The sequence below is a fragment of the Colletotrichum tamarilloi genome, assembly GCF_030869305.1.
Source record: "Colletotrichum tamarilloi strain Tom-12 chromosome Unknown Scaffold_18.1, whole genome shotgun sequence".
Lineage (NCBI taxonomy): Eukaryota > Fungi > Ascomycota > Sordariomycetes > Glomerellales > Glomerellaceae > Colletotrichum > Colletotrichum tamarilloi.
In genome coordinates this window covers 657,743-669,509 of record NW_026849401.1, presented here as the reverse complement: position 1 = coordinate 669,509, position 11,767 = coordinate 657,743, and the positions used below count along the sequence as shown (strand labels likewise).

The 11,767-nt window shown below is 18.7% G+C and overlaps 3 protein-coding genes across 3 annotated transcripts; all 3 read right to left on the bottom strand.

The window, feature by feature from the left end:
• Positions 1-470: 470 nt before the first annotated feature.
• CTAM01_06642 (uncharacterized protein) lies at positions 471-623 on the bottom strand (the record flags this gene model as incomplete). The annotated part of the gene is made up of 1 exon (XM_060522669.1): positions 471-623. A coding segment is annotated over one exon (153 nt), but the record flags the coding sequence as incomplete, so codon positions are not given.
• A 404-nt stretch (positions 624-1,027) lies between these two features.
• Positions 1,028-1,168, bottom strand: CTAM01_06641 (uncharacterized protein; the record flags this gene model as incomplete). Its single annotated transcript, XM_060522668.1, has 1 exon — positions 1,028-1,168. A coding segment is annotated over one exon (141 nt), but the record flags the coding sequence as incomplete, so codon positions are not given.
• Positions 1,169-2,613: 1,445 nt separating this feature from the next.
• CTAM01_06640 (uncharacterized protein) lies at positions 2,614-2,772 on the bottom strand (the record flags this gene model as incomplete). The annotated part of the gene is made up of 1 exon (XM_060522667.1): positions 2,614-2,772. A coding segment is annotated over one exon (159 nt), but the record flags the coding sequence as incomplete, so codon positions are not given.
• Between the last annotated feature and the right edge of the window lie 8,995 nt (positions 2,773-11,767).

Here is an 11,767-nt window from a genome sequence, read left to right as displayed (position 1 = left end):
AAGGCTTATTAATAAGCTTAAGCTAAGTTAAATAAGTTATTATTTAAGTTAGAGCGTTTTCGTTTTTAAAAACGAATAATATTTAAAAAAAAGTCGGATTAAATTAAAAAAGTTCTTTAAGAATTTTAAAAACGCTTTTTTAATAATTTATAAAATATAAATTAATAATATTTTTAAAATCGTTAACTAGGATATTATAATAGCTAGGAGTTCTAAGTTTAATTTTAATTTTAATACCCTTTAAAAAGTTATTAAAAGTTCTAGAGGTTCGTATTAAGTTTTTATATATTTTTTTTATATTTATAGTTTTTCTATTTAATAAAGTATTTTTTATTATTATATTTTATTCTATAGTTAATAATCTATTTAACTTTATATTTTAATTAGTTTAGTTTAATAATAATATAATTTTTTATATACGAACTTCTTAATATAAGCTTAAATAATAAAATATAAAAAACGGGGTAATATTATATCGTATTTAGTAATTTTAATTTATAATTAATTAATAATACTTTTTTAATAATTTCGAAAGGTCTAAGTTTTTTATAATTTAATTTATTATTTAGTCGTTTTATTTTAATATTATAATAAAGGAAATAAGTACTATCCCCCTTTTTTAAAAATAGTTCTCTAATTTTTAATTTATTTATATTTTTCTTTATATACTATTATATAAACTCGAGATTTAATAAGATTTATTTATAAATCTTTTTAAGTTTATTTATATTTATTATAGTTTTTATAGTTTATAATCTTTATTATATTTCTTTATATACTATTAGTTTAAATCCGTAGTTAAAATAAAACGGGGATTCTCTTATACTTTTATTAATTATATTATTATATATAAACTAAGTTATTAATAAAAATACTACCTAATTATCCTAGTTATAATATATATAATAACGAAGGTATATTTCGAGGATCTAGTTAATCCTTTTTATCTATTTATTAATTTATAAATAAAATAATATTAATAATTTATAATTTATACTAAGTTATAAAATTAGAGATTTTTAAAACTTTAAAATAAATAGCTTATCTCTATTAAAAATAATTTTTTTAATAAACTATAATTTAAAAATATAACCTTAGTAAATATATATATTAAGGTTTTTATAATACTTAATTTTTTATAAGGAATAAAGTATGTAAACTTAGTAAGTTAGTTAATTATAACTAAGATATTATCGTACTATACTTTAATAAATAGTTCTTTAAACTTTAGTAATTTAATAATAAAGTCCTATATAATTAAATATTATATTTTTATTAATTATTATAATAGTTATAGCTTGTTATAAAGCTTATATAAGCTATTTATATTCTTTTATAAATTACGTAATCCTTAATTACTTTTATAATTTTAGCGTATATAGCGGATTTATTATAGTATTAATAAATCCGTTTTTACGTTTTAATAACTCTTTAGTAACTATATACTAATATATTATAAATTTTTATAATAAGCTTAGGGGTTATTTTTTTAATTAAGTTAATATTAGTTTTTTTAGTTATTATAAAAAGCTTCGTAATTAGTATAAAGTTATCATCCTTTTTTTATTTAAAAATAACTTATATTTTTTTAAGGACTATAATTTTATAATTAGGTTTTTTATTAAGAGCGTCCGCTCTATTATTTTCTAAACCTTTTTAATAAATAATTTAAAAATTATATTTAAATAAGAATTCGCTCTATTTAACTTATTATTTATTTAAGTTCTTATTTATTATAAAGTTTATAAGGTTTTTATAGTTTATATAAACTATAATTTTATATTTAGTTTTATATAATTATAGTCTCTATTTTTAAAATACTTCGATAATTATTATTAGTTCTTTATTATAAATTTACTAATTTAATTCTATTTTATAAAATATTTTAAAATAAAAATAATATAAATAAAGTTTCCTTTACTTATCTTATTATTTTAAAACTATTTTTATAATAAAGTTTAAAATATTAATCTTAATTTTAAAAAGTTTTTAGAAGTCTAGGATTATAATAATTAGTTTAAAAACGACTATATTCTTAACTTTAATAAATACTTTTTTATACTTAGGGTTCTAAATAAATAGGGTATTTTTTTATATTAAGTTATTAAGAAGTTTAACTAAATTAATATAGTCCTTAAAAAATCGTTAATAAAAGTTAACGAATCCTAAAATTTTTTATATGTTTTTAACGTTTTATAATATAAGCTAGTCCCTAACTACGTTTATTTCTAATATTTATATATAAATTCATTTTAATATAATAATATATTTTAAAAAATCTACTTTTTATATATAGAACTCGTATTTAGAGGGTTTAATATATAATTTAGTATCTTAGAGTTTTTAAAATACTATATAAATATACTTTTTATATATTTTAAAATTAGAGGAGAAAATAAGAATATTATTAATATAAATAATAATAAAAATATTAATATATTTTTAAAATACGTAGTTAATTATTATTTAAAAAGTTACTAGAGTATTAATAAGTCTAAAGGGTATAATAAGGTACTTAAAAAGTCCTTTATAAGTTCGGAATACCGTCTTTTATTTATTTATTTTTTTAATTCGAATTTAATTAAATACTTTTTTAAAATTTATAATAATAAACTAATTAGCTTTATAAAATAGATCTCTAAGCTTAGTAATAAATAGTAAGGGGTAGTAATTTTCTTTTATAATTTTATTAAGTTTTTTATAATTAATAATAAGTCTTAACTTTTTACCCTTTTTTAATATAATAAATAAAGGGAATTTTATAAAAGAATTTAATAATTAAATATATCTTTTTTTAAGCTTTTTATTAATATATTCGTTAAGATATTTTTATTCTTTTTAATTTATTAAGTATATTAAATAGAACCTAAGTTATAATCCTTTTTTAAGTTTAATTTTAATATCCTAATTATTATATTTTAATAATCCTATTTTTTTAAGTTTTATAAATAGTTTTATATATATTTAGTACTTTTTAAGTATAGTTTAAAGTTATTATAATCCTTAATTATTAATATTATATACGAACTTTTTAAAATTTTTTATTATTTTAATAAAAGCTATATATTATATTTATTCTCGTTCTTTAAGAGTTACTAAAAATCCGTTTAAACCCTTTTCTTTTTTAAGTTATTTAGTAACTAAACTTTCCTAAAAAACCTAATTAATAATCTAATTTATTTATAAGTTATGTTTTTATAATTACGAGATCTTTAAAATAACGTCGATATTTTTAATCTTTATAATATTATATTATAATTGTTTTTATTAATTATTAATATATATCGAGAGGTATACGGTTTCTTAATTAATATATTTATAATTATAATTAACTCGTTCTCTTTTTACTATTTATAATTAGTATAAGTTATTTTTTATACTTATAATAAGTTTAATTTATTTATTATCCTTAATAAAATATAAGTTTTTTATATACTACTATTAATAATAGCGTTTAGTTCTCGTTTATAAATATTAAAATTAATTTATAAGTATACGTCGTTACGTTATTTAGTTATATATAAGAACTTTTTTTTTATTTTTACTTCTTATCGTTTTTTTATAATCGGCTTTTTTAGTTTTTTAATATATACTTTTTTTATTAAGTATTTTACTTATATAGTTCTTATTGTTCTCTTTATACTTTAGCTTTTTTAATATAATAAACTTAATATTAGTTATATTTATAATCTTTTTATTTTATATACTTATTATTAAGGTATTTTATAAAAAAGCTAGGGTTTAGACCGAATATTACTTTATTATTATTATTAAAACTTAATAACGTTTAGTTAAGTAGTTAGTCTTTTATATAAATATTTTTAATAGGTTTATTATTGCGTTTTTATAAATAAAAACGGCTATTTTATTTATATACGAGGTACTAGAAGTATTTATTATCTAAGTATTTTATTTAAAATAATTCTTTATAAAAAGGGTTTATAGGGTTAAGTAAAAAATAATTTTTATTTATATAGGGGGTTATTATAACCTTTTTATATTCTTTAGTTTTATAGAACTAAATAGTTTAATTATTTTTAAATAAATAAATATATTTATACCGTAGTTCGTTATCGTCCTTTTTAAAACTAATATTATTAATACTAAGTAGTACTTTATAATTAATCTCTATTTAAGTACGTTATTAAGTAATATTACGAAGTTTATTTAAATTATAGGATAATTCTATTTTATTAAAATAAAAGGAGCTAGTTTTTATTTTAATATTTTTTTTTAAATTAAAATCGATTTTCTTTTATTTATAATTCCGAAGTTAAGAGTTAATTTCTTAATTACTTCGATCTTATTTTTATATACGAGGTCCTTAAGTTATTTTTTAATTTTATAAATAAATTTTTTATTATTATTTACTTATCGTATTATATAAATAAACTTAGTTAAGATTTTATTTAAGTTAAGTTCTTTTTTAAACTCGGTAAATTATTATTAATTTATATAGTTTTGTTATACTATATAAACGAGGCTATTTATAATTTTTTTTATATTAGGTCCTTTTTTTTTAAACTTAAGGAGTTACTCCCTTATATTAATTAAAAATCTTTATTTAATTCGTTTTTTAAAAAAGTAAAGTATAATTTTTATAATAGGGTCCGTCTTAGCCTTCTCTTTAAAGTCTTTATAAATCTAAAAAAGTATAATAATATATTTAATATTTTTTTTTTAAAAATATAAAGTTAATAAGCGGGTATCTTTTCTTTTTTTATTACTATTATTAAGGTTCTAATAAAAGGTAATATAATATCGTACTTAGATCGTTCTTTAATTTTAAATTACTTTAAATATTATCCTATTTATTCCTTATTATTTTAATAAATAAAATATTTATTATTATAATAAGCTATTTATAAAAGTTACTTATAGAGGACTTTTTTATTTATAATATTAGCTCGTTTTTTTAGAATAGTTTAGTATTAAATTTACTTAGGTTATTAGTAATTTCTAGCTATATATTTTAACTTATTATAATTATAATATTTAAAGTCCTTTTTTTATCATAGTTTTTTACGTTTAGTAATATTAAGGTTTATAAATCCTCCGTATTATTTATAAAACGTATTTTATTATTATTAGTTTTTTAAATTATTTTAGTAGTTACTTAGTAATTTATTATAGTTCTAGTATGTTTTATTAGAATTAGCTTAAGGGTATCGTACTTCTCTTTTTTTTTTATATTATTTATATAATTAAGTATTAATTTTAATAACGAGCTTAATATGTGGTAGTTTTCTTTCCGGCTTTATAGGTATAAAAAATCGACCTTAACGGGATTACGCTTTTAAGGGAAATTATATAATATAATATACTTTTTAACTATATAATATACGTAATATATCCTAAGTACGTACTTAACGTAATATAATAATTTCGATATAAAAACTACTATTTAATTTAGGATAAGTAAGCTGCTTTATTACTTATTAATAATAGGCTAAGTAATATATTTATATAGTAGCGCCGGTTAGAAAGGTTAATAATAAAAGTTAGTTATAATAATTAGTTATAATAGTTAGCCATAATAATTAACTATAATAGTTAGAGGCGGCCCTTAACTATAGAGGTTCTAAATTTTAATAGTAACGTAGAGGTTTTTAAAAAAAGGGCTAAATAGGCTAATATTTACTACTCTTTAGAGCTCGTAAAGATTCTTTTTATCTTTATTGTTTTTAATATTACTTAAAACTACTCTCTATTTAAACTAAATAAATTTACTAAATAAATCTACTAAATAAACTTATTAATATATAAACTATTATCTCGACGAGAACTTATTCTAAAAATACCCGTTAATAAGTTTACCCCTCTTAAGCTAAGTACCCTTAGCTAGCTCGATACTATAGCTATTATAACTAATATAAGTATACTTAAAAAGTAACAAAATACTTTTTAATAATACGGAATTTAGCTAAGTAATATTATAAGTATTATAAATAACCGGGTTAGTATAAATATTAAAATTTAGTATATTAATACCGGCTTAGTTATAATAGTTACGATAGATAAGCTAGAGATATATAGGGTTAAGATAATAAGCTAGTACTTTAAATAGCTTTTATAAAACCCCCTAGGTAATAATAATATTTATATAAAAAAATAAATTATACTAAACTTAGTTATTTATATAGGCTAGTATTAAGAGGTTTTATATATATTAAAGTAAATAAAGCTCGCTCTATAAGCGGGTAGCGGAAAGTTAGGAGCTATTAATAAAAAGGAGATAATAATTAAGTTAGTTAATTATTATTTTAATTAGTAATTAGGTATAGAGCGTATTATACTTAGTTTTCCTTAATACGTAATATATAGTACGGCCCCGGTAGATTACTCCGTTAGGGAGAACGAGCTTAATATATTATAAGAATTTTATTAGTATTTTTATTTTATTAAGTTCGTTTTTAATTTTATTTTTTAGTCCTTAATAAAACGAAAAGATATAGGTTTTTTTAATAAAATTAAGTTATACTATAAGTTTTTTAAATTTAGTAACATAATAAAAAATAAACTTAGTTTATTAAAAATTAGCTAGGTCTTTTTTAGCTTATTACTTTTTATTAGGGTCTTAAAATAGGGATTTAAGGGTATTTTAAAATCCTATTATATTATTAAAAATATTCGCGGTTTTTTTTATAATATAATAAATAACCGTTATTATTAATGAATTCTTTTTAAAGGGGTTTAAATTACTTTAAGGCTTGTTTTTTTAAAAAATTATTATATAAATAACTCGTTTAGTTTTATTATAAAAGTTAATAATATAAAACGTTTAGTCCTTTTGGGGTCTAGTCCGCCTCATTAGGGGCTAACTTTATCTTTATAAATAAGCTAGTTTACTAAGGTTAATACTAAGTTTTTATTATATAACAAACTTTATAATTAATAATAGCTAACTATAGTTATTAATACTAACTAAACTTAAAATATTAATAACCCCACTACTATAGTATATTAATCGCCCTTTAAATAGCTAAAAACTACCCCTTATTTTCTATCTTATTTAATAACTTTAAAATATCCCTTTTAATCCTTTTTACTCTACTCCTATATTACGTTTTTAGAATATTAATAATACTTTAAAATTAGTTAAGTATTTTAAAGTTATTATATTATATAAGCTAAGTACTAATTAAAGTAATAACTATATTAATATATATCTTTTTAATTTTTAAGTTAATAATATTTAATTTATATTTTTTAAAACGATTATATTATAGTTCGGGGTCTTTTAATATAATACTTATAAAATTAAACTTCTAGCTATTAAAGAAATCCTAGGGGTTAATAATAACTAAGTATCTCGGTATTTTAATAATATATATTTAAAAATAGGTAGACGATTCGATAATAATAATAATAAGGTAATAATAATAGGGTAATAGTAATAAATAATAAAGGAAGTAGCGTTTTTTAACTTCGATAAAAGAAACGAGATAATAAATATATATATATATATACGAGTTAAAGTTAAAAGTATTAGGATAGATATCGTAAGGTTAATATTATTTAATAATAGTAATAAGGGCATTTTTAATACTACTATTATAAACTATTATACTTAAAAGGGTAACTAACTTAGCTAAGTATGCGGGCTTATAAAGTAGTAGCGTCGGGCGCTTAATATTACTATTAATAATCCGTAATTATAAACTTTATAAAAAGGAAAGTTTAAAAAAGTAAAAAATCTAAAAGAAATAGTTTAATAAGATAGTAAGAATATTTACTAATACTATATATTATTACTATATAACCGATATTAAGAATCGCCCGAGTAGCTAGTAAAAGTAAAAATAAAAAACAAATAAAACGTTTAGTAAGTTCTAATTTAAATTAAGAATCCCTTAAGACGTTTAGTAATTTTATTAAAAATAATAAATATATTAAACTTAAGTTTTTCTTATTTATTTATAAGAGTTTTAATAATATTAATAATAGCTTAGAGAGTTCTAATTTCTTATTTTAAGTTATTTATTTTTCTTTTTTTAATCCCTAAGTTAGTTATAGCTTTATTAATTATATTTTAAAAGGCGGTAATATTTTTATTATTTTTAATTAGAGTTATAGCTATTTAAATAAAGTTATTATTAAAGAGCTTTATGAGTTCCTTATTCTATTTATTACTTTTTTTTAATAATATGCCGTATTCTTTTATAATTTATTTTTTTAAAAACTACGTTATTATTAAAGTTATAAATAATATTAGGTATTTTATTATCCTTAACCCTAGCTAGCTCGCTAGCTAAGTTAATAAGTCGCTTAGAATTAAATAAAAGGGTACTTAGGGTTTTAAAAAATATCATCGTTCGTTTTATTACTTAATAAGTTTTATAAAATTAACTTATTAAATAAGAGTAATTAAAATATTATAACTAACTAGTTAAAGAAGTATATTAATAAAATTTAAGGCTACGAGTACTAAGTAAATAGTATTATAATTATAAATAACTTCCCTAAAGCTATATTTATAAGTTATAAAATAAATAAAGCTTTAATAATTAATTATAGATTTATTAAAAAAGGTTTTTAATAAAAATAGTTAAAAATAATCGTAAGATTTAATATTAAATGAATTATTAAAAAAGCTATAAAAAGTCTATTTTTAAGCTTAGCTCGAGTTTATATTATATATAAGTCTCGTTCTTAAATATATCTTTTATAATATTCCTATTTATTATTATTTAATAATTTACTAAATAGTCGTTTATTTTATTTATTTATAATTATTTATCTTATTTATTTATGGGCGTCCGTTTTTTATTTTATTATATAATCATAGTTACGTAACTTATTTATAGTTTTCTTAATTTAAGAGGAGTTATCTTAAGTCCGTACTTTTATATATATAGTATAATAGCTACTATAGGTCCTATAGGGCGGGACCCTAGCCTTATTATACGTATTAAGTCGTAATAAAACTATTTAAAAATAGAAAATTTATTAGTATCCTTATTATAGGGTAGCTAGTTCGAACCGTGGGTTAACGAAGAGATTAATTAAACTATATAAATTTTTATATAAATATAAAAAGGAGGTTCTAATTATAAGTTAGGCTAACTACGATAATTATAAATAGGGCCCCTAATTAGCCCCTATGTAGTTAGTTATATACCGCGGTTAAATTAAATTTTTAATTTAATACTAACTTTTTTTTTTTTTTTTAATTTACTTATTATAGTTAGAAATATAATTCGACCTCGGGCCCGTTTACTAAGTCGTCTCTTTTTTCCCTTTTTCTCTACTCTTTTTATATAACCTATCCCTCTATTCGTATATTAACTTTTTTATTATTTATAAATTACTTTAACTCCTTATTAAGTACTATTTTTATAAAAGTATTAGCGAGGTTATTATCTTTATTAATCTAACGTATTTTAAAAATCTTACGTTTTTTATATAATTACTTAAGGGCTATAATATTAATTATAAGCCTCTTTTTTTTTATTGTTCTTAATTTAATAAGGTATTTATATAATAAATAAGAATCGGTATAAATAATTATTAAAATTAATAAAAAGTTAAGTTAATTAATAATCCTCCTTAGCGTTATTAAAATTATATAAGTAAAATTAATACTATTAACTATATTATAAACTTCTAACGCTAGGATATTTTTTATTACTTATTTATTTTTAATTAATAAGTAGTAAATTATATTACTATATATAATAAATTCGCTCTTACCTATACTCTTATTAATTAAAATAATAATATACTTTAATTATAAAATAAGGTCGTTATTATTTATAAATAACTTATTAACGAAGATATAAAGTTTATTAATAATAAGGTTAATTAAGTAATAAACGAGGCCTCGATCGAGATTTATTTATTACTACTTAAGCTACTTATTAAATACCTCGACGTCTCGTTCGTTTAGCTCTATAACTTATACTATTTTAACATAGTTAAAAGTCGCCTCGGGCTAGTATATATTTATAATATATACTCCTTATATGAGCTTAGCTTTATATTATTTTTTAATATTAATTACGTTTAGGTTAATAAGGGTAATTTTCTTACCCTACCCCTTTTATTAAAAAATAATAGTTTCCCTTTTAATTATAAGAATTCTATTATTAAATATTAATAAGTTATTCGTTATAAGGACCTCTTTTAGCTTCGTTATAAAGCCCGTTTTTTAAAGCTCCTTATCCTCTTTTTTTATAAAGTTAATATTAAATAGGCTTAATATATTATTAGTTTATATTTTAATAATTCTAAATTATTTACTTTCTTATTTAAAAACTAATAAGTACGGGTCGTACGTAGATATAACTATTAATAATTAATTAATATAAAAATCGTAATATATAGCTTATTAATAAGTACCCGATTTTATAAGCCTATATAGTAGTTTAAGTACTTTAATAATCGTATTTTCTAAGTATTTACTAGCTATTTTCTTTAATAAATAGGCTAGGATTTTCTTTATAAGCCCTATAACCGATTAAGTATAGGCCTAAGTAATATTATAGCTCTAAATTTCGTATTCCTTTTTTTATAATAATACTATTAGTATTATTATTAATTATTAACTATAGCGCTATACTATAAGTAATTAGGTAAGTAGTATTACCTTTTTAACGTTATCGTACCCCTAAATTATATACTTAGATTTTTTGTATAGTTAGGGTATTCCTTTTCCCTTAATTTTACGTACTATTTATAATTTAAATATATAAAGATTTTTATATTTTTTGGGGTTATAAAAGATAAATTAATAGACCCCTCGATTATATAGAATATCTACTTTAATAAGATCTAATCCCTTATATAGCTTTTTAATAGTTATAATAATGCTTTCTTTACGTAATTTAACTACTAGCTCGAAATTAGCTTTTTTTTTATTATATAAAAAGTATTAATTACCTCGTCGCTAATAATAAATTGCCGCGTTAGGGCTTATTATTATAGTTTTTTATAACGTCTTATTAGTAATATTAGTACCCTTTTAGTAATTTCTTTTTCCTTATCGTTTATTAGTATTACTATAACGATTTTATTAAGGATAATTTCTTATACCTCTATTACTAGTTATATAGTTTCCCCTAGCTCTTTTTCTTTTTATAAATTAGAAATTACTTTAATAAGATCTATATAATATAGTTTAATTATAGTAATTAATACTTCGAATAACTAGTTATAATCTCTTATAACTATGTAAAAACGCTTATTAATAGAAATTAATTTATATAGCCTAGCCTATTACTAAATAATTTTATACTAAACTCGTATATCTAAATTTAGAAATATATCTAAATTAGCTCCTATATCGGGCCTATTACGTATAGTAATTACTTTATTAACTTACTTTTTTATATTTACTTTATATAGCGCTTATATTACTTTTTTAATTACTCGGGCTTGCGCTAAGAGCTTAGTATAAAAAAAGAGCTCTTTAATAGCTTTCTAGAGGATTCTTTTCCTTTCCCCTTAGAGCTATATCTTTTTAGCCTTTTTTTAAGCTAATTATAACTTTAATAAGAGGTTATAAAACTATTTTAAAATAGCTACTTTTTTCTTATATTAATTTCCGAGATTTATAATATTCTTAACTCGATATTATTAAGACCTCTAAGTCTCCTTTTCTCTTATTAAACTATCCTTTATATTATATTCTTAAGTAATACTCAGGAGGTAATTAAGGGGGCTATAAGGAAATTATTTAAATTATAAGCTTTAAGGTTATATTTATAAAATCCTCGTAATATTAAGCCTTTTTATATATTATAAATTTTTTAACTTAATAACTCTT